Below are 23,703 nucleotides of genomic sequence, written 5' to 3'. Positions count from 1 at the left end.
GCTTTGTATTACAAAGGGGCACTGTATATCCCTGAAGGAGACTTAAGGGGGAGGGTACTCAAGCAGTTGCACGACAGCCCCACGGCGGGGCATTTTGGACAACACAAAACCATGTGGTTGGTCACCAGGGAATTTTGGTGGCCTAAGGTGAGGGAAGATGTACGGGAGTATGTAAGAGGGTGTGAGCAATGCCAGCGAGCCAAAGGGGAGAGGCGGGCACCGGCGGGGCTATTAGAACCCTTACCAACCCCAGAACGACCTTGGGAGGCAGTGTCGATAGATTTTATGACTGATCTGCCGAAGTCCAAGGGGAAAACAGCCATCATGGTGGTGGTAGACCTACTAACAAAGATGTGCCACTTTGTAGCCTGCTCGCATGCAGTCACGGCGGAAGAGACAGCGAAGTTATTTGTAGAACACATTTTTAGGTTGCACGGGGTGCCATTGAGGGTGGTCTCAGACCGAGGAAAACAATTTACTTCCAGGTTCTGGAGGAAGCTCATGAGCTTACTGCAGGTGGAGGTCAACTTTTCGACTGCCCGGCACCCTGAAACCAACGGGCAGGCGGAAAGAGCAAACGGGGTCCTCCAGCAATACCTGAGGTGTTATGTCAATGACAGAGAGAATGACTGGGTAGAAAAGTTGGCGCTGGCGGAATTTGCCTACAACAATGCCGAGAATGTGTCCACAGGGATGAGCCCCTTCTTGGCTAATTATGGGTGTCATCCCAGGGCTTTCCCAGGGGGAGAAGGGGAGAGATGGGGTGTCCCGGCAGCCGAGCATTTTGTAGAAGAAATGGAAGCAATCCATCGTCAGCTCCAACTCAACTTAGAAAGGGCGAAGGAAGAATACAAGAGGCAGGCAGACAAGAACCGAAGGGAAGGTGAAACCATAAGGGTGGGAGATAGGGTGTGGCTGTCAACCCAAGGGTTGCCGTTCAAAGGAGGTTGTAAGAAATTAAGACCCAGGAGATTGGGTCCCTTTGAGGTCATTCAACAGGTCAACCCAGTGGCTTTCAGGCTCCGGTTACCCAACCACATGAAACTGCACCCAGTATTTCACAGGTCGTTACTGTCACCGTATGAGGGGGGACGAGAAGGGATGGCCACTCGGGGACCGGTCATAGAAGAAAGGGAATGCAGCAGCCATGTGGCAGAAATCCTCGACGCCAGATGGAAGGGGGATCAGGTGGAGTATTTGGTAGCGTGGGAAGGAGAACCGGAGTCAGAAAACACTTGGGTAATGGCAGAAGATATCAATGACGAGGTATTGATAGAAACGTTCCATCAAAGGTTCCCAAGGAAACCTCAGCCTGTGGAGAGGTTCCGGAGGGAATACTTTGGGACCACCGATGAGGAGGAGGAGTTGGAAGGATTCTCGGAATCGGAAGGGGAAGGGGAGATGGACTCTGAGGAGGAGGAGTACTTCGAGACCAGGAACCGCAACAGGTGGAGAGAAGTGTTCGGGACATCGGAAGATGAAGGAAGTTCATTCCGGGGTTTTGCCTCCTCACCGCCCGTAGAGGAGGGGGCGAGAGGGGATGAAGGGGGCCCTGGAGGGGAGGTGGATGTCAGGGAACTGCCATCGGAAGGAAGGGAAGTGAAAGGGCTCACACAGGTTGGGAGAGACTCAGCAGCTGAAGAGGGAACCAGTAGGGGGAGAGGAGCTGGGCTGAGGGAAAGGGAGCTGGAGGGATGGCTCAGAGACACTTCCAGCGAAAACAGTGGGGAGGTTTCAGGACCTCCTGTAGGGACACCCACTCCTCGCCGGAAACTGTCACGCAGAGAGTCCAGAAGACGTGTTTCCGTTAAGGAGCTTTTATGTTGGAAGCGATTCCGAAAGCAACCACTGTCGGAATCTGCCAGCGACTGACGGAGCCATGTTTAAGGGGCTCCGTTACAGACAGAGGTTTGCAAACTTGACCAAACTCTGAGGGACTAGGATTTTACACACAAGCAGCTCATCGTCCCATCACAGTAGGCTTAATGAAAAATCAGGAAGTCTAACCTGCCACCTAATGTATATGATGATAATCCAGTCAGTCACCTGTTCCAATTATAAAGGTCACTTGGATCAGTTCTTTTTGTGAAATAATCTTTAATCATTTGGTCAGCAAGTGTTTCTGATATGGCTTCTTTTGAGTCCTTTATAGAAACCTATTCCATGGGTGCATAACCTTTTAGGGTTAATTTCTAGTTTCAATTTTGCATACTTAAAACATTGATAATCTGATTGATGCTTTTGGGTTATTGCTTATTGTCTGCCTTGTTTTCAAGTGTCTTAATGCTTTCCCTTGGCTTTGCTTTGTTTAGGCAGCATCAAGTCTCATAGCAGTGGGAACATCCCATGGACTGGCACTGATATTTGGTAAGCAAGGGTACCTGTTGAACTACTTAAACTTCAGAAAATCACTTTGAATTTGATTTCTATGGCATATTCTATGTATTTTGTTACATAAGTAGTACCAATATGTCTGGTCATCTGATTCAGTAAGCTTAGCAGGACGTGCTACATGTAAGTAAGTAATGTGATGTATTTTAAAATGATGTTGACTTGCAGGCTTTCTGGATTAAAAAAGATTATGTTCAAATAAGGTAGGGGTTTGTTTTTTTTACTCGGTTCTCTGTATTGCATTTCAAGGAAGTGTCTGGATATGCTGTTTTGGCCTCATGTTACAAAGAAATGAATAGGCATTTTGTCTGTTGCTCCCCACCCTGCCACCAGCAGAAACTGATTTGTGATAGCCTCTTGCTGAACAGAAACATTTTATTGAGTATTTTTCCTACCTATTGACTTCTGGCTTTTCTTTCTCTCTCAACTTTTTTCCTCATGGACTGAGAAGGCAAAGGTATAGTATCGCTGCATTGTGCATGTAACTTGCATGAACAGATCCACATTTTAAAACTGCCACAACTATGCTCTGAATTCTGATATGGTAGATTAAATTTATATTTATTGAAGGTATTCGTATACCGCTTCCTGAAGGTCTTGGCAATATGTTCACAATGTAATTTTAGGGCATAGGGTGCAGGAGTTCATATAAAACCCTGAAGCTATTTCCTGTGTTGGGAAACTCCTCTGAAGAAGAGACAAATATTTTGTCTGTAGCTTTTAGTACATCATAGCTTTGATTACCACTCTGGCAAGAGGTACTGGTCTTCAACCAAAACATATTCAATAACCGCCTATACAGTTACGGGGAAAAGAAAGTACACCCTCTTTGAATTCTGTGGTATTATCAGCACGGTACCAGTCACCTCCTCCTTAACAGGTCTTAAAATTAGGTAAATACAACCTCAGATGAACAACAACACATGACATATTACTCCGTGTCACGTTTTATTTAACAAAAATAAAGCCAAAATGGGGAAGCCGTGTGTGGAAGAACTAAGTACACCTTATGATTCAACAGCTTGTAGAACCACCTTTAGCAGCAATAACTTGAAGCAATTGTTTTCTGTGTGGCTTTATCGGCTTCTCACTTCATAGTGGAGGAATTCTGGCCTGCTCTTCTTTACAATGTTGCTTCAGTTCATTGAGGTTTGCTGGCATTTGTTTGAGGAAACTGGCTGCCTGCCACCTCTGACAGTGTTACTGCTTTTCCCACCTGCCTTTCCCTCTTCTTCCACCATCCGTCTCGTGGACACTCTTCTCTCCAGAGGCTTTGGCAAGGTGGGGGTGATCCTGAACCTCACAGCTAATTAAAATGATGAGGTTGGGATGTCCTTAAAGGTAAAGGGACCTCTGACCATTAGGTCCAGTCGCGGATGACTCTGGGGTTGTGGCGCTTTTCTCGCTTTATTGGCCGAGGGAGCCGGTGTACAGCTTCCAGGTCATGTGGCCAGCATGACTAAGCCGCTTTTGGCGAACCAGAGCAGCGCACGGAAACGCCGTTTACCTTCCCGCCAGAGCAGTACCTATTTATCTACTTGCACTTTGATGTGCTTTCGAACTGCTAGGTTGGCAGGAGCAGGGACTGAGCAATGGGAGCTCACCCCATCGCAGGGATTTGAACCGCCAACCTTCTGATCGACAAGCCCAAGGCTGCAGTAGGGATGGGTGAGGGCATTCCCCACCCCCCTGGTACATCTGACTGGGTTGATTCCTGGGTGAGAGCCAGAAACAACTAGGAAGGTGTGCATGTGCCTAACCCAGCCTCTTGGTGAGAGATGGATGACTAGTGAAGGGTGACCTGGTAAGAGCACGGAAATCATTCATGGGTACATTCGCAGGATGGTGGGTGGGTGGCAATGTGAGACTGAGCTCTCCCTTTCTGTGGTGGTACACCATTTGTGGAATGCCCTCCCTAGTGAGGTGCATCTGCCACCATCGTTACTTTTCAGAAGGAATTTGAAAACATTTTGGTTTACTTAGGCGTTAGGTGGCTGAAGGATACCTCTTCCTGGTAACTCTGAAGTGACTGGATAAAATAATGTTTTTAACTCTAACTGTTCTTAGAAATTGTGGATGTGTTTGCTGCCCTGGCTCTTTCATTCATTCATATAAATGAATGAACGAATAAAAACATCAATAATAATAATAATAATTAATAATACTTGAAGCAGAGATATAATGTGTGGGAAATGATGGTTTGATTTTTATAGAGCATGCTCTGTGGTAAATACAATTAATTAACTTAATTAATTTATAAAAAAAATTATATACAATTTCCTCACAAAACATTAGGGGTGTGTACAGCAACATAAAAAACTTAAAAGCAGTACAGAGCAATTATTAAAGTGACTGGCTACCCAAGGAAATTTTAAACTGCATACGCCTGTCAGCATGTGTTTGGCCCATACTTCCTGGATTTATTTTTTAATGTGTGGTGTTTTACTGTGTTGCAACAGTGTGAATGAATCCGGGTTTTGTTAAATGCTGTTTGTTCTTAATAATTACAAATAATAGGTAATAACATATCCTTCCACTACAGACTTTATGCATTCACAAGGTTGCAAAACATCCTGTTCACAACCTATTGTTGTATTGACATCCTTCAAAGATCAGCCTATGAATTTTTTATTTTTCAAAAGAGTTTGAAGCCATATACCTAGTTTTTACTTCCTCCAATCCATTTTTAAAGTAGCTGTTGTTGTATTAAAAAAGAAAGTTTGACAATATTTAACATGCATTTAAATATTAAAATACTTGGGCATAAACCCAAGTTTGATCACATTAGTATCATGTACTGAAAATGGATAAGAAACTTCACTCAAGTAGCCTTGGGGCACTTACAATTTTTGACTAGAGTCTAACCAGTTTCTAGAGAGCTGCTGAACTAAAATAAGGAAGGTGTTTTTCCGCTCCCTTCCTATTTGAATAACTGTCTATGCCATATCACAAACTAGGTGTGAGATGAGGATTGTTGCAATCTTTAGTTTGGTGATCTTCATTCTCATATATTTGTGTGTATGTAATCTTGCTTCCAAACGGGTGTGGGGTTCAGTGGGAACTGCTTATCTTGACCTATAGGATTTTGTATTTTTCATTTTAAAAAAATATTTTTTACATAATCTGTGATGGTGGTAGTGGCAACAGCAGATATTGTCCATTGGCAGCCTGCTGCCAGGTTTGTGACCTTGAAATTCCCTCAGTGCAATGTGCTTCCATGGCATTTTGGGAGGAAAACATGGAGGCCATAGCAAAATAATTTTCTGTTCTATTCTTCCCCTTAAACATTTAAATGAGGCATAGATTTTATTCTACTCTCAATTTTTCTATTATTCTCTAGCCTTTTTGTATTAAATTTCTAAAATAGAATCTTTCTCTTGAAAGAACTGAAGTGTTTTGCTATGTTATCTCTTGACTTTATTATTGACCTGCTTCTGTCTCCTTTCTTCTTGCTGCAATAAATATTGTTATTTTATTTTTATTTTACATGGCTTATTCTTCCCTTTATAGCACTGGCCACGTTGCTCCTGAGTTTTGTGGGCCTCATTGGGTGTCATAGCTCGTCACTGTTAGAATTTTAAATCCTGTCTTTAAAATCACATAAGCGGTTGCTCCTCATTTTTCACTCTCCTCAAAAGCTTTCTTCACCTCCTCCTCCTGGTGAATTGTAAGCACGTTACGCCCAATTTAGGTGTCACAAATAATTGTGATTATGCAAACCCGGAAAGGAAGGATGAGGGTGAGAGACCACAGTTTGTTGTAAGTTCTCCATATCATGGGTTGAATGATTGAAAATGTGATGTCTGAAATGAGCCAATTCATGATGTGTAGAATTACTCTTGATTCTAGGATTGATGTGCTGATCTGTGGTGTTGATGCACCCATATGTTAACTAGGCATGCTTTGTGTTTAGATCCTAACCAGGCTCTTCGGCTTTGTTTGGGCAGTACCGCAGTTGGAGCACAGTATGGGGCTATATCTGCTCTTAGCATCAACAACGATTGTTCAAGACTTCTGTGTGGTTTTGCAAAAGGACAGGTAAGGTTGATATGTGGCACAATACTGTGCACGCTTACTCAGAAGTAAGTCCAGCTGTGTTCTGTCTACCCCAAGGTAGATGTACAAACCCAGGGGTTAAGTTTCAGTGAAATCGGGTAAAGTGTGGAGCACCCTCTAGAAACACCCTTTAAATGTCCTCTCTGCTGTTCTCTTTTCAATCCATACCAAAAACACTGTATCCAAAAATATCCACAACTAGAATTGAAGCTCTGGGGCTGACAGGAGGCTGGAGGCTGCATGCGAAATCTGCTGCACCACCCCGGATATCAACTATTAGGCCAGCCTTTCTCAACCTGTGGGTTCCCAGATGCTGTTGAACTACAACTCCCATCACCCCTAGCTAGCAAGGCCAGAGCTCAGGGATGGTGGGAGTTGTAGTCCAACAACATCTGGGGACCCACAGGTTGAGAACTGCTGTTTTAGGCGGAGAGGCTAAGCAGTGTAAACAAAGCCCCGTTGCACCTTCAGTCTCTTTGGGGCTTCCTCTGCCTTCACTGTCATCCTCTTCGGGCTCCAGGGAGGGTCTCCTCATGAGCTATGAGGACTCTCTAGTTCTCTCCTGCCATTTCTGGGTTTGAACCGAATTATTTTATTATCTCCCAGCACCATGTCGTGAATTCTTCATGGCGCTTTAGCAGAAATGTTCAGAGTTCCAGGTTCTTCGGTGCAGTATATTTATTGTGAGCTATACAAATATCTACAGGCTATAATACATGAGCAGTTCATACAGTCAGAGTACCTGGCTGCACCTTAAGGCAAATAGGAAGACCTCTAACTCTCTGACCACACTCCTCTACACCACCACCTTACTGCTGGATAGGTTTCCCTTTTAAGCCGATGACAGCCAATCAACTGTCAGCACCTTACTGCTGAGTCATTCTGACCCAGCACTTGCATAGAAAGTATTGCATCAGCTAGCAAACTCAAACCTGTAGACTTACTATCACACACAGCATTCTGTGATCCCAACACACCACGTGTATATGTGGTTGTGCGTAAGTGATCAATGGCTACTGGTTGCAATGGCTTTGTTCCACCTCTGCTGTCCAAGGCAGTGTCTCTGAATTCCAGTTGCTGGGAATCGCAAGTGAGGAGACTGCTATTGCACTTGGTTTCTGCTCACAGGCTTCCTATGGGTATCTGGTTGGCTACTATTGGAACAGAATGCTCAATTCAATGGGCCTTTGGCCTGATCTAGCTGGGATCTTCTTATTTGGTTCTGGAGAGCGATGATTTTCTATTTACACCTTTTGTTATGTCCTTAGATAATTTCTTTCTACTGTGGCTTATTGTTGGGAGAAACCTGTTGACCCCAAATGTGATATAGATTAGCAAGCAGTACATGTATCCCATGCAGTACTTCTTTGTACTCTGTGAGGTCTTATTTTAATGCCAGAAAATTCAGCTTTTGTTTAAGTCTAGCTTTGATTTTCTCAATAAAAATGTCATATGAGAGAAAACATCATCCATTTTATTTGTTTATTTTGTAAACTCTATATTTCAGTTCCTGGCGAAGCATTCAAAGAATAGATAGGTAGATGGATAGATAGTCATGTTCATCATTTTGGAAATTGGGAGTGAGCAATCTTGGCAGTCTTGCTCAATCATGTTGGCTAAGCTGGTGGGAGGAAGCTTCTGCTTTTAAACTGATGGACAAGCCATAGTGCACTTTAGATGTGATGTGGCAATTAAGAAAACTCTGTGGCCTTCCCCACCCTTTTGCTCCACGCCCCTTGGCTCGTACACCCCTCCCTTTTCTTGTTGTTACTAAATGCAGTTGACAATCATGCCTGACCAGTATAACCCTAATTTCTCTTAACCATAATTAGCTTTCAAACCAGAGTTTGAAACCAGGATTAGACCCCATTTGCTCTCAAAATGTGCTTAGCAGTAATTTTTGTTAATCATTCCAGCTCAGACTTTGCAGTCAGGATAGTTACTGCTAGCCAGGAGAGAGGGCTGAGGAGGGGAGGACATAGGAGCCAACTCCTAAGGGCCGAGGGGACTTTGCCCTCTCAAATTTTTTTTGAGGGGGCTGCCCCCCCAGTTGATGGACACTGCCATTCAATTGGTGTCCAAGCACTGTGTCATGTGATCGATTATGCAGGGTGCTGCTTACCTGACCCCCCCCCATATTTTATTCAAGTTGGCACCCCTGGGGGAGGAGGAGTCTGCTCCCAGTTCCCAAACCATGGCAGTGGGGAAGCATGATGTCTGAATTAGACCTTTGTTCTCTAAAACTTTATAAAATGTGAAGTATACTCTGTGCTTGGAAAACTAGGACAAAATAACTGAATAACGCTTGATTACACAACAAGATGGTTGGCAAATATTTCATAGATGTCTTCATGCTTTGGTAATTCAGGCTTGTATTAGAGAAAATTAATGGTCTTTTACTTATAGATTACAATGTGGGATCTGGCTAGTGGAAAGCTTTTGAGATCAATAACAGATGCTCATCCTCCAGGAACAGCAATTTTGCACATTAAGGTAAGAAATATTAATTAATTCTGCTTTGTGAGCTGTGTTGGCTGCACTGAAATTGTGTTAGATCTTTCTGACGATAATAAATTGTGCACACCTAATACAGCACCAGTATTTCTTACCTCAAAATTTGAATTGCATAGGAAAGAGAAGTATATTAAAAATATCCCACCCACTTCTGAAAGGCCACAGATAGTTAAAGATCAAAGGCCTGGTTATAGAAGAAAGCTTTTGCCTGGTGCATAACAATATATAATGATGGTGCCAGGTGAGAGCATTCTACAAAGAGTGAGGCACATGAAGAAGGGCCTCAGATGAAGATTGGAATGTCCGGGTTTGATTCATAGGGCCAGAGGCAATTCTTGAGGAACCATGGTCCTGATCCCTTTAAGACTTTATAGGTCAAAACCAGCACTCTGAATTGGGCCTGGAAACTAATGAGCAGCCAGTGCAATCAGGCCAGGTTTGGCGTTATATGCCCAAACTGTCTTGCCTCAGTAAGCAACCTGGCTGCTAAATTCTGCACCAGCTGAACTTTCCAAATTGTCTTCAGAGGCAGCCCCACATATAGCACATTACAATAATCTGACCTGCAGGTTACCAGAGCATAGACAACAGAGGTTGGGGTGTCCCTGTCCAGATAGCAGTGAAGCTGGACCACCAGCAGAAGCTGATAGAAGGCTCACTGCGCCACTGAGGCCACCTGAGCCTCAAGCGACAGCAGTTGTTGCAGAAATACCCCTAAGCTGTGTAACCACTTCTTCTGAGGGAATATGACCCCATTAAGAGCAGGCCACCTCCCATCCATCTGGTCTAGGGTAGTGTCCATTAACAAGTGAGGTAATGTTAATGAAAGAAAGTTTTAAAAGTTGCTGAGAAGATACATATGTGGGGGAAAAGTAATGTTCTGTTCAGTTTACAGATGATCCAACGCTAGCGATTTGCAACGACAGTGGAGGCTCAGTATTCGAACTCTCTTTCAGGTAAGAATCTGTGGGTTTATTGTCAGATGACAGCATTGTTGGAAATAGACCCTTTATAATGAAATCTTTTCTAAGAACTTGAAGTGCAGCATTTCAAACACCAGGTTGTGCTCAAGATTTCAAGTTGAACAGACTGAGGAAAAGCACTAGAGGCTTTAGAGGCCTAATTCTCCCTTGAGTATCCTGGTCAGTATCATTTGTGCTGGATTTGCAAATGTGGTTGTTAAAAGCCATTCCTGGAATTACATGCAACACTTTTGAAAGCTAAATTGTATATGCATTTTCCTATACACACAAGTCAGCGTTGTAAATTGTTGCTGTTTGTTTATGTCCTTTTACTTTATTCTCAGGAGAGTCATGGGTGTGAGAACATGTGAGTCACGCTGCTTGTTCAGTGGTTCCAAGGGAGAAGTCTGCTGCATTGAGCCTTTACATGCAAAGACTGAACTGAGAGACCATCCCATCACCCAGTACTCCCTGCTTGCAATGGCTTCCTTAACAAAGGTGACTTCTACACAAGACATCCTGTTTTAAAATGGAAGAAATATTGCCGAATGCCGAATGTTTATTACTTACTTTCACTTCTACCTGCAGATTCTTGTCATTGGCTTGAAACCGTCTTTGAAAGTGTGGATGACTTTCCCATACGGTCGTGTGAGTAATTTTGACAAATTCATGATTGTTCAAAGTGCTCTGGTGGAGCATGAGGGTTTCTGGGACCAACCCTACCATGAAGCAGAGGGAGGAAACTGCCTTGGGTAATGCCCCTCACACTCTGACTGTTTCTCCTGATCCTGCCCCATTCCACCTAGCCATTACCCTCTGTTGAAGGACAGAGCTGTGTGTCCCACATGACTTGTCCTGCACCCCCAAAATTAGCCTGCCTCCTTCACATATAGTGGAGAATGTTCCTTTCTTGAATCAACTTCTGGTCTAGTCTGCTTCTGTACATGTGACTAGAGAGCACAACGCCATCTTGTCCTTTGCCTAAGGCAGAAAATTGTACTAGGCCAGGCCTGAGGATTATTTGGGGAGAACCTTAGTTTGGATGTCTAACACAGCCTTCCATTGTCTTGTAAGAACTTTATACAACACACACTGCGCCGATGGAGTAATTCTTTGCCAAATGCCTAAGACCATTGAAATCAGTAGGCTTAAGTGCACCCACCTCTGCAAGGACTGGAAATGCTAATGTTGTACATTTCAAGCTGATTGCATCTTTATAAAGCTTTGGAAAGTAAAGTATTTTTTATATATATTTAGTAAAGAGCATGACTATAGCATTGTTGAATCAATAAGTCTTTTTGTAAATTGAATTTAAATTAGACCAGTATGTTTCACTTTCAAACCAGTGCTTCTCCCCCCCCCCTACAGCCAGTACTTTTTCTTTCATTTACTTGGTGCTAAGAATCTAGTCTATTTTCATCTTCAGATGGACCCATCCAGTGTTCCATTGCTAGCATGGCATTTTGTTGCTGTGCAGACATCTGTGAATCCCGTGCTTGCCTTCTGCCGAGGAGATGTTGTCCATTTCCTTCTGGTAAGGTTCATTTTATCAATCAGCTTTGGAGAGTTGCTTTCTAAATACATTTTCCCTCAGAGTAGTCGGTCATTAACTTACAGAAGCTCAGACTGTAGGATGGCAACAGTTTTGTTGTAGATGAGTTTCTCGGCTTACTAGTCTGTTGAAAAAGCCAAAGTATCTAATTGTTCAGTTTGATTTTCACTTGAGTGTACGTTGGGATTAGTGGGAATCACTCTTCATTTAATTCCTGAATAATTTGTATACCATAATTTCATTAAAAAATATACCAGAGTTGTTCTCAACAAATATAATACAGTAAAACACACACAAGCTGATCACCAGCTGACTATCATGAAAAATGTTGGCAAATTTAAAAAGTTTTCTGCAGGCGTTAGACGAAAACACAGCTGAAGGTAGCACAATTGTAAGCAGCCCAATTGCTTGATGAATCAATGGTCTGACTCTGTATAATGTAGTTTATTATGTTCCTATGAATAACCTAATTTCATCACCAGGTTAAGAGAGATGAATCTGGAGCAATACATGTTACAAAGCAGAAGCAGCTACATCTGCACTATGACCTCATTAATTTTACAGTAAGTTGTTATGTTTTATTTTCTAGTAGGAAATGCGAAGAATTTTGTTGCTAAAAAAGAAATAGGCATTTCTTCCATTTAATAGGCTCTTCACTCTTCAGAACATGAACCTTACCTGGGTAATGATGATGAGGGGTGTCAGATGTTTATGTAGTTGTCTCCCTGCTGGCCTCTATTGGCAGAGAGGAGCACCTCCATTTAAGGGGCTGTGCTGTGACTGATGTCACTCAGCTAAGCTACTTCCAATTGTTCTCACCTTTTTTTAGCAGGATCCGGGGGCTCAAGGATCCTTCTAGCAAATAATTAAAAAAAAACCCACAGTCTGACATGACCAATGCAAGCTGGTAAGGTGTTGGTTGCAGAGATGGCTCCTCTGCTCCCCACCTCCATTTAAGATTGCTCTGTTATTTGCTAGTGAATTTCAACGTACTTAAATACATGGTTGCCACTTTAGTAGTTCTCATTGTGTTGTCTCTTGAGCCGCGATCTTAATTTCTTCTGATTTGCCATAGTTTGATTCTAGTAGAAAACTCATTAAAATTTACTATTATTGGAAGGGTGTTTAAGACTGAATAACCTGGAGGTTTTTAAAGTATAAATGTATAACCTACAAATATACATTTTTTTAAAACTTCATTCTAGTTTTGTGCCTTGGGGCTTAAAGGGGTGCTTCAAGATTTGCTCCCAATGGTTGTGGAGACCATCATATTAAGAAAAAGTTTGTCATATAATTGTGGGGATTTGTACATCACACTTGAGATTTTCCACTTTAAAATGTATGTTTCTAGTCCTGCTGGTTTTTAAATATTCCCAGGAAAATTACATGGCATTCCTTTCTTACTTATTTGTACTGAGACCCCAACTTCTAAAGTTAGTCATGTTGCCACCAGCTATATAATTCGGATGCTATGGCTTTATAAGATTTACTTAAGAAGAAGAAGAGTTTGGATTTGATATCCCGCTTTATCACTACTCGAAGGAGTCTCAAAGCGGCTAACATTCTCCTTTCCCTTCCTCCCTCACAACAAACACTCTGAGGTGAGTGGGGCTGAGAGATTTCAGGGAAGTGTGACTAGCCCAAGGTCACCCAGCAGCTGTATGTGGAGGAGCGGGGAAGCGAACCCTGTTCACCAGATTATGAGTCTATCGATCTTAAGCACGACACCACACTGGCTCTCTTAGTGCCCAATAATATTCCCTGTCCTTTTGTGTCATTAATTGTTGGTACCTGTCACCTTTGCTTGATTTCTAGTGGATAAATTCACGCACAGTGGTGCTTCTGGATAGTGTGGAGAAACTGCATGTGATAGATCGTCAGACGCAGGAGGAACTTGAGACTGTGGAGATCTCAGAAGTCCAGTTGGTGTACAACAGCAGCCATTTCAAATCATTGGCTACAGGAGGCAATGTCAGCCAAGCACTGGTACGGCCAAATGAGACATTTACTTAATGAACACGTTGGTTTGTTAGGAATTCCTGTCTAACATCTGGTGTGTCCTGAAACTGCAGCTAAATAACTTCTCTCTCTCTTCCCCACCTCCACCGTTTCTTCTTATAGTTCTGTTTTTGTACAATTGGGTTTTGTATTCTTCCTTTATGGCATAACTGCTTGAATTTTAGCATGTACTGCAGTATGGCCTTGCAGGTAGCAATAGAGAGAAAAAGCATTCTACAATGATGAGGGCAGACATACAGAAAGGACCTTCCTCTCCTTTCCAACTATATACACTTCAGCACATCCAAAAGATACCTTGAAACTCTGCCATCACTTTGCTGCACACAGAAATTGTTTGTTTGCTTACATAGCAATCACAGTCTCATATCCAGATTTTAAAACTTGACCATAGTTTTGTTCTGTCTCTTGCCCATTTGGTAAATTTCAGCAGAAATTAGCTTCTGTTTCAAGTTTCTGCATTGCAAACTACACGTCTGAAATATATTCAACCTATTTGGTAAATATTAGCTGCCTTGTTGACCCATAACACATCATTAAAACTCTTAGTGGATCACAGATGAATGTTAAATGACTACTAAATGCTCTACTTTGAATTTGTCACCTGCTACTACACAAAGGAGAGAGAGAAACGACTGAACAATTAAGCTTGTCTGGCTGCACTTATTTTTTCCACTGCCCTATATTCCTCATATATTTTCTTACTAATGAAAACACCACTACTGTACTCTTGTACTAAATAAAAACACTCCATGTTTTTTAGGCGCTGGTGGGGGAGAAAGCTTGTTACCAGTCAATCAGCAACTGTGGTGGTCAAATATTTTATTTAGGTACAAAGGTAAGTCTGACCAGGTTCTTCTAAAACTATTTTATTATTTATTAGGCCTCTTTTTCTGCCTCTTATTAGATCGATTAAATTATTATTACCTCAATATAGAATTATTTGTCATTTGTTTTAGTACTTGTAAAGCACCTTGTGTTCTTTGGCAGAAGGGTGGCGTATATAAATGTAATAAATAGAATAAAGCTATCAATGGCTCCTAGCCATGATGGCTATATATACTACCTCCAGCATCAGAGATGGCATGAGAGGTTTTTTGTCTTCAGATGTTGCTTGTGGTCTTTTCATCTGCATTTTGTTAGCCGCTGTGGAAAACAGGATGCTGGATTAGATAGCCCTTTGATCTTAAGTTGCGGGATTCATGTTTCTTCAGCACCTAGAATAAATGTTGCCTAAGCATCCTGCGAGCTAGTATGGGAATTCATAGTTACTACCAACGAATGCTTAAGTAGACAACTGCATTTACTTGCGCTTTTACTTTCCTCTACTTTCAGTCTGTCCATGTGATGACACTGAGAAGCTGGAGAGAGGTAAGTGAAGAGAAAGGCCCTAGTGTTATTAAGACTGCAACCTTAAATTCACTTACATAGGACTAAGCTTTTCTGAAGTAAGTTTGGCTTATAACTGAGTAGACATGTATAGGATGACACTGTAGAGAGCTTAGGTTCATGACTTGGTGACAGGAGGAATGAGCTGCCTTCAAGACAAACCTTTGCAGAGTAAATATACACATTATGGACAGAAAACATTGGTGTCCTGTTAATTGAATGCAATATTTTCACCAATAAAGCATTGCTAATCTAGACTGCAGTGTCTTTTTTATTTATTTAATTATTCATGATGCACTGAAAGATTACCTCAGTACTATTGATGCTGTATGTGTATCAGCAATGAGGGAAACTTACAAAAATCTGAAGAAATTGCTAAAGGGAGTTAGTGTATCATGTTCCTTCCATCAGCAAACCCCGTAGTTCGTTTTGTTCCAAACTGACAAGTGGATGGCAAATAAAATGGATTGGCTTATTATTTTAACTGCCATTAATTATTGCCCAGCTCCATTTTATTCAAAGGGCAGTTGTTTTGATGTTATGATGTTAACCATTTTTCAGTGCTGCCTGTTTACAGAATGGATTTGTGGAGTACTATTTTTGAGTGGCTGATCGATCTGAGACATGTATATGTGTGGGTCGTGCACATTGCATTTTTGAGGGGAAGGGGTTGATTGTTTCTAGAAATGTCTTAAAACACAAACAGAACAATTAGAATTCCTGAATTAAATCCTTAATTGGAGATTGCCTTTGGTCACAATCTGTAACAGTTGTTGCTGTTGTGTATCTGACTTCAGAGAATAGATCACCTTCTGAAACAAGACTGCCTTAATGAAGCACTGGCTCTTGCTTGGTCCTTTCATGAAGGGAAAGCCAAGGCTGTTGTAGGTAAGTTTGATTTAGTTATTTTACCACCTAAGTAAATGCTTCAACAAAAGCCCCCCCCCCCCCAATTGCTTACCTTCTAGCAGCTGATCTTAAGAGGTATATTACCTCTGAACATGGAACTTTCAGCTTTCTGTCCTGGCTAAAAGCCATTGTTGGTACACCTGCCTTTCATAAATTTGTCTAATCCCATGCTAAAAATAATCCTGCCTGTGTTTTAATGCTACAGTATATGTGGTGGTGGTTATACACTTTAAAGTTGTGTTTTGAGACATTTAATTTTTTAAAAATTGCCTACTCTGAGTTGTTATAATAAGTGAGGAGCTTTTTCATTTGCAGTCTGACCTGGAAAAGACTTGGTATTCTGTTTTGTTTTTAAACAGGGTTATCTGGAGATGAACAGAAACGAAAGGCTGTTGTTGCAGACAGAGTGAGTTTTTCCTCTTCCTAATCTTATCTTTTTTTTTCAAATATAGAGCTACATTCTATCTTTTTTTTCTGTATGATTTCGCTTTTGTTTTCCCAACAAACAGCTTAGTTGGGGGGGGGGGTGTTGGTATATGTCTGAATGTAAAAGCAATGACAATTAAAAGTCATACTTGCCATCAATGCATATTGTTCTCTTACATCATAAGTGAGGCTCATCCTTATTAACAAATACCAGAGTACAGTGGTACCTCGGGTTACAGACGCTTCAGGTTACAGACTCCGCTAACCCAGAAATAGTACCTCGGGTTAAGAACTTTGCTTCAGGATGAGAACAGAAATCGTGCTCCGGCACGGGGCGGTGGGAGGCCCCATTAGCTAAAGTGGTACCTCAGGTTAAGAACGGTTTCAGGTTAAGAACGGACCTCCAGAATGAATTAAGTTCTTAACTAGAAGTACCACTGTATATAGTTACACCTCCACAATGATTAAACATTGACATTGTACATTAACTGATATTGGGTCCAAACTTTGTGGGAGGTCCAGGTAGCCTTAGTGGTTCGAGGCCCCTTTAGCAGCTGTGACTGAGACCACAGCTATGGCTGTTCCTGAACCGGCAGAGCCTTGACCACAGTAGTTCAGTCTTTGCTGACTTCAAGCTTGGATTCTTGGCAATGCACTCTATGTGGGGCTTCTCTTGCGCTTGATCTGGAAGCTGCAGTTAGTGCAGAATGCTGTAGCATGGCTTCTGACTAGAATGAGACACCTCTGCACTGGCTGCTGATTCACCAAGTTCAAGGCCATTCCTATTAGATTCAAAGGATTGTGGATAGGAAACCCAGCATCTATGAGAGAACTTTGGCAGCTGGACAGCCCACCCCCAATTTGCCCCTGTATCCCTTTCTGAACTCCTTCCTAGGGCCATAGATCAGTGGTAGAACATGTGCATTGCATGTTCTCCTCCCATCATTAAGCACCTTCCTTTCATATGAAGCATGACGGCACTCCTTACCTCTGTAATCTTTCTGTTTCACAGATGGTTGAAATTCTTATCCATTTTGCTGATCGAACGATGAAGAAATGTCCTGATCAGGGTAAAATCCAGGTGATGGAGCAGCACTTTCAGGTACAATGCTTTTTGCAGTGATTTCTCTTTTCTTTTCTATTTCCACTTAAAATTCAGAGGTTAAAACGGTTATGAATTGTTTCAAGAGAAATGGAAGCACCTATATAAAAATAATATTTCCTTGTATAGGCTGCTATCATGCCGCTCTAGGGCATCTTGTGGTAGACGCAGGGTTGATTCTTCGTCAGAAAAAAATTTCAAGTCTTGAGGATAATGTGCAAGCAATATAGTGACTTCCTAATTTTGTGATCTCCCTGTATCAGTGCAAGTTTAATCTTTTCTGGATAACAGCTACAGAGCAGTAATAGGAGATCAAGTAGTACTTGTGGATTGTTAGTGACACTTTCTGTGTGGTTTTTTCGCAGGATATGGTGCCTGTCATTGTTGATTACTGCCTTCTGCTTCAGCGGATGTAAGTGAGAGCATGAGAAACTTGCTTACTGAATTCAATAGATTTGCCATACATACTGCACCAGGACTGCCACCTATAGCTGTTCCTTGCCTTAATGGCAAACAGCAGGTGTCCCAGAAGAAAAGTGGGATATGAGAGCTGACAATGATGGAACAATTGAGCCATAGGGGAAGGTTTTCTCTAAATTTCCTGTCTGAATGATCTTGAATTATAGCACTGCATTCGCAATTGCTTATTTGTAAAATGGCGGGTTTCAAAATGGATTTTCCTTTTAAGGCCTCACCTTTTAATGTTTTTGGTCCGAATGACAGATGTTTCAGGAATTTCATCTTTGTGAATTCCAGTGCAAATTGACTTGATCTGTCCCTTCTAGACTCATATGCAGACCAGAATGCAATTATCCTCTTGGATTTCACATTTATCTGAATTTTAAAGGCAGTTCTCACTTAAAAAAAAAAAAAAGTACCAAAATGTTTATTTTAATATAAGGTATGTTACTAAATGACATTTTTTGGGGGGGGAAATACGTATTTATAGACTAATGTGTATTTTAAACCTGGGACAGAACAGCTTTACTGTCTGAACACATGCAAAACCGATACTGGCAGAAATAGATTAACCAGTCCCCCATTTGTAATATGAATACAGGAAGTGTTTTTGCCTGCTGTGTATGCTGTAGAAATCAACCATTACTAGCTAAAATAAGTTTTTAATTTTTGATAATTACTTATTCACTTGTCATCTTCATTCTAGGGATCTGTTGTTTAGCCAGATGTATGACAAGATGAGTGAAAATTCTGTGGCGAAGGGTGTCTTTCTGGAGTGTCTTGAGCCATACATTTTAAGTGATAAATTGATGGGAATTACAGCTCAAATTATGAAAGATTTGCTGCTTCACTTCCAAGATAAGAATTTAATGGCAAACATGGAGGCTTGCATTGTACATATGGATATCACCAGCCTAGACATACAGCAGGTGATAATTGGTAACCTTCATATTTTGACATGGATGTAATATCATTCTGCTGCTATTTAAGTATGAATGTTTTCAATAGTTAACGAACAAGATGTTTAAAACGTTTTGTGTTGCCTTGTGCTACAGAGATGCCCCCGGGCTCTGTAAAACTCTAAAAAGCATTTGAGAACCAGACAAGATCTCTTAGGGTAATCTGTATGATGTCACCAGGTGTCCCATGGGTAAGGGCGGGGCTTCAAAGGAAAAATTGGGCACTTAAAATGAGCTCCCAATTGTTCTTTTGGTGAAGCACTTCCAGCACCCATTAACCACTCCTTCTGCAGGGCCTGTAAGACAGAGCTATTCTGTCTGGCCTTCCATTTGAATTAGCCTGATCTGCTATTCCCTTTTCCCTTTCCTCTTCTATGAAGAAACCCTTTCTGGACCCCACATTTAAATTCTTATTCACACACCTCCTTGCTGGCCCTAGTAGGACCAACTTGGCCAGTTAGCCCTGGCGATTATTTGATGTCTACTGACTAGGTTCCCCCCCCCCAAAAAAAATGACCCCTGAATTTTTGAATTTTATTGATATTGATGCTGCATTTTATGTTGTATTATATACTGTTTTATGCTGCTTTTAAGTCGCATTTTAATCAATGTTTTATATTTGCTGTTAGCCGCCCTGAGTCCGGTTTTTAAACCGGGAAAGGCGGGGTATAAATAAATATTATTATTATTATTATGAGCAGTGGCTCGTTCAAGGAGGGGGAATTGTTCTCCCTTCCAGTGCTGCTTGAACCTTAAAAAACTGGAGGTTCAAAGAGCAGCACAGGACTGTTTGAAAGCTTTTTCAAAGCAGCTCCATACCTCAGTTTAAGAAGCAGCATGGTTGTATTTGTAAAAGGGCTTTAAACATCCCTTTGAAAAGCCAGGAATTCCAAAAACAGCATGTGGACGTTCGAAAACCCTTTGCTACAAATTACCTCCCTTCCCCCTCATTTAAGGAAATCAGTTTCAGCTTTTTGTATATGTATTGCTCTACATTATCTTCTGAGTCCACATGCTGCTTACTGTCTGTTATAGTGTTGAATAAATCTTCAAGTCTCAAGGCATATTTTTTTGTTCCTAGGTGGTCCTCATGTGCTGGGAGAATCGTTTGTATGATGCCATGATCTATGTCTACAACAGTGGCATGAATGACTATATTACACCAATGGAGGTAGGAAGGTTGGAGCCACATACTAAGTACCTTCTGTGCTCATCATCAGTTTTCCGCAAGACACTTAACTAAACATCAGCCCCAGCCAGGGTGGCTGATGGTTAGGAATTAAGGGAATTGGAGTCCAACATGGTCTGGAGGCCATCACATTGGTTTCCTTTACTCTTTAGCCTTAGACTGGAGCAGTCCAGTTTTTATTCTTCTTTTAACTGCAGTTCTTATTTCTTCTGAACATTGTGCATGTTTACGGAGAAGCCACACACACATTCCCTGGGTGACATTGGCCACAGCCATTTTCTTTGAAGCTGGGAGCAATAAGTCTCATGGTTCTTATCAAGCATCACTAAACATGGAGCTGGTTTAAGTAATTTCAAGGACTTTCTCTTCAGCCAGTGGTTGTTTTTTTCCAGACTAAATACATAACTATGCAACATTTGACAATAAACAAGTCAGTAGCAACCTATTTACTAAGGATGTAGCCAACATGGACTGTTCATAAGATGTCTGGGAAAAAAATCACTATTTTATTTTTCTTCCGATAAAGTGCAAGCAAGCAATAACAGAATTGAAACAGATTTTAAATTATTGGAGGCTCTTATGCAAAAACTTTGTGATATTATCACTGATGCTGAGGCTAAGGGTGCGTTGTAATAAACTGGTCATATGCAATAGCCTTCCAGAAAGAACTCATGGATATGAGATTCTCATATGGTTCTGCCTCCCCAACATCATTTGTTGAACATTGTGATTATCTCTTGTTCCTTTCTGGAGATAGAATTCAATTAAATAAGAGCACTGGTAGGGTACTGTGTAACCCTGCAGATGTCATTGGACTGCAGCCCCCATCAACCCTTGCCACTGGCCATAATAGTGGAGGTTGATGGGAATTGGAATCCTACAGCTTCTGGAGGACTACATGTTTCCCATCTCTGGGGACCTCTTCTTATTGCATACCTGTTTTCATTGCAGGAAGAGAAAGTGCGTCAGCTAGACTGTACTGTTTATTTAAACCACTGGATTAAAACCTCTCCTTTTCCCAGGGAGAGATACTGCATTTAAATAAACAGAGAGCATTGTTTTACTTGTTAGATCCCAACATGGTGGGTGAGTGGGGAGGCATTGCATGCACTCAGAATTTTATTTTGTAGTTTGGGATTGCTTCCTGGAAAATAACAAGTAAACAGGCCGCTGGAGAAACTGTAAATATGGGTGCCTTAAATATGTTCCTTCTCTCTATTAAATTCCTTGTTTGATGAATCATTCAAACCTGTGTGGACACAGATTATATCATGGCAAGTCTAGGACTACTGGAAAGATGGTGCCACTATGGACTGCATGGTGGAAAAGGTCAACATTTAGCTGTTGTCATGGAGAATTAGAGAGAAGATCATGTAGTGACACATTCATAATGTCAACTACCAGCTACATAATTGCACTGACATTTTGTTAAGGACAGAACAAATCCCTTGTATCCCCAAAATGTAATAACATCATTTCTAAGTTTGTTTGTTTGTTTTTTGGTCCAGGTAAAAAAATAAGCAGCACGTTGGTTTGTTTATTATAACGTGACCTTAAGTATTCATCACCTATTCCTTTTCATTTGCATGAGCAACCATGATGCTGTTTCAGTCGTCTTGTAGGGAAATAAGTATGTTATTTCAGTGGCGGTAGCAGTGGTTATTAAGCAGCCTGAGTGTACTGATTGATACCAGTTTTCAGCCTGAAAATTTTAGTGCTGAAAATGTTCGAAAGGATGGTGGTAACTACTGCAGTATTAGGCCATCTGCATGAGCCGGTTTTGCCACTATAGCTGGCTGAATAACTGTTATTGGCAGCGCAGCTAAAGGTCACTTTGTACAATTCACATTTCCCACCCAAGGTAATTTATACACTGGAAGTGTCATCAATTCCATGAGTAATTCATCACCAATTGGAAACATCTATTCATCAGTTGTGCCATATCTTCTGTGTTCAGGATTCAATCCCCAGCATCTCCAAGTAAGGCTGGGAGAGACCCTGGTCTGAAATACTGGAGAAAGCGGCTGCCAGTCTGTGTAGGCAGTACTGAGCTAGATGGGCCAATGATCTCACTTGTTATAAGGCAGCCTCCTATGCAAAGGAATTAATATTAAGATGGGTAGAACGAAATCTGCAGTTCCGTATAGAGTGTGTTGGATTTGCTACCTCCCAGGTGATATATTTTTATAGTCTTTCCCTTTCTTGCATCTACACTGGTTCCTGTACTGGTCCTTGCATTTAATTGCAACCAGTAATCCCCTGGATGTTTGAATGCACAGAGGCAGCAATCTAGTATAGGCCAGATTCTTATCAATCCTAGGCTTCTGGACCAAATTTGACAGGTGGGCTGTCCATCTGTCCATCACTAGGCAATACAGTGACATCAGGCAATTGTGTGCTTTGAAGTCCTGAAGTTGGGACGTCAAAGCATCATGCAGGGTTTGCAAAGAGCCCTGTGTGGTGCTTTAAAATGTGTGAGGCTTTGGCTCCCAACTGTGTTCCGGCAACCATACCTCTACCTGTCTCACAGATGACATCACATATGACATTAGTTCTGGGGCAGGTGGGAGTGGTTTGGGGGGGAATGGCCCTCCAGGCCAAATTTAAACTCCCGGTGGACCAAGTTTGGCCAATGGGCTGGATATTCCCCTCTGCAGTATAGATGAAGAAAAACCCCTTCTCTATTACTCTTATTGGATAGGAAATCAAAATATTTTTTAGCCTTGAAAGGAAACCAGCCAATCCCATACTGGTCTCCCATGAGAACTTCAGTGTCACCTACTTAGTAGTACCATGTACTGCTCCCTCATTTTCTTAGTGGACAGATGAGCTGCTGTTGTGGCATTGAAAGAGACTGGAGAAGGCAGCAGGCGAGTGTTTAAGTACACTTTCCCACATAGTAAAGCTTTACCTCATGTGGTATGGGCCTGGGGCACACTCCCTTTGTATTATGCTGCCATTCCAAAACAATTTGCAGCTATTTAAACCAAACTGCCCCGGGCAAAACTACCCATTCAACTACAGTTGCACCCTTTGACTACCTGGCAATTTTCTCTTTTTGAAATCTCTCCCTTTTTGATGTCTTTTTACTACTGCCAAATCCACTATTAATATGTTGAACGAAAATGAAGAGCAACAAAGGAAACATCTGCTAACCTTGTTTGTGTTCTCTTCATTCCTCCCACCCCCAGAAATTGTTCAAGGTCATTGCTCATCCTCTTAGTGCTGGAAAGTCTCTCTCAGGTACTCTGTGTTTGATAAGTATTTATCGTTTAAATTTGCATTTTGAGCACTTTTTGAAAGTTTGTTTGGTTTGTGATATCTGAATGTGAGGGATTTCTATAGCCTACCCTACCCACCTCTGGTCATCCTAGTCTCAGCTCACCTCATTGGCTTGTTCCCTTGGAGAGATCTGCTTTATGACTGATAAACTTCCTCTCTGGAAATGACTTTCATGTTAAAACTCACATGAATCCAGCCTATACCTTAACGTATGTGCTGATCCTACTCAGCTTCTGTGTACCCAAATGAGCTACAAACCCTGGAGGGACACTGCCAGTGGTGTGGCTTGATATAAGGCAGCTCATTATGTTCCATAGCTCAGATGAAGGGGGACTTATGCATTCTTCAAGCTGATGCCAATATCCTATAAGAGGATAGGAATACACCGCCAAGACCCTGAACTTTCCGAGCAAGCATGGTGTCATTCCTTTGTTTTATACAGTGACTATTATTTACTAAATGTCAAAATTAGTGGTTTTTTTGACATTTTCAGCCTT

General features: G+C 41.7%; 1 protein-coding gene across 4 annotated transcripts in view; it reads left to right on the top strand.

Annotated features, from left to right (window-relative positions):
* VPS8 (VPS8 subunit of CORVET complex) overlaps positions 1-23,703 on the top strand; it is a 93,790-nt gene that overhangs the window by 9,927 nt on the left and 60,160 nt on the right. For all 4 annotated transcript variants that reach the window (XM_081006659.1, XM_081006660.1, XM_081006657.1 and 1 more), the window contains 18 exons: positions 2,313-2,367; positions 6,305-6,429; positions 8,854-8,940; positions 9,850-9,917; positions 10,268-10,421; positions 10,512-10,571; positions 11,350-11,457; positions 11,958-12,038; positions 13,291-13,461; positions 14,255-14,329; positions 14,827-14,862; positions 15,678-15,768; positions 16,149-16,195; positions 17,228-17,317; positions 17,683-17,729; positions 18,483-18,705; positions 19,817-19,906; positions 23,116-23,167. In XM_081006659.1, coding sequence (XP_080862785.1) covers positions 2,313-2,367; positions 6,305-6,429; positions 8,854-8,940; positions 9,850-9,917; positions 10,268-10,421; positions 10,512-10,571; positions 11,350-11,457; positions 11,958-12,038; positions 13,291-13,461; positions 14,255-14,329; positions 14,827-14,862; positions 15,678-15,768; positions 16,149-16,195; positions 17,228-17,317; positions 17,683-17,729; positions 18,483-18,705; positions 19,817-19,906; positions 23,116-23,167 — 1,660 coding nt within the window. The remainder of the gene's footprint in view (positions 1-2,312; positions 2,368-6,304; positions 6,430-8,853; positions 8,941-9,849; positions 9,918-10,267; positions 10,422-10,511; positions 10,572-11,349; positions 11,458-11,957; positions 12,039-13,290; positions 13,462-14,254; positions 14,330-14,826; positions 14,863-15,677; positions 15,769-16,148; positions 16,196-17,227; positions 17,318-17,682; positions 17,730-18,482; positions 18,706-19,816; positions 19,907-23,115; positions 23,168-23,703) is intronic.

Source organism: Podarcis pityusensis (genome assembly GCF_964106645.2).
Source record: "Podarcis pityusensis genome assembly, chromosome: 5".
In the NCBI taxonomy this organism is placed as follows: domain Eukaryota; kingdom Metazoa; phylum Chordata; class Lepidosauria; order Squamata; family Lacertidae; genus Podarcis; species Podarcis pityusensis.
Note: the sequence above shows the minus strand (reverse complement) of the source record. Positions and strands in the feature narration are given on the sequence as shown.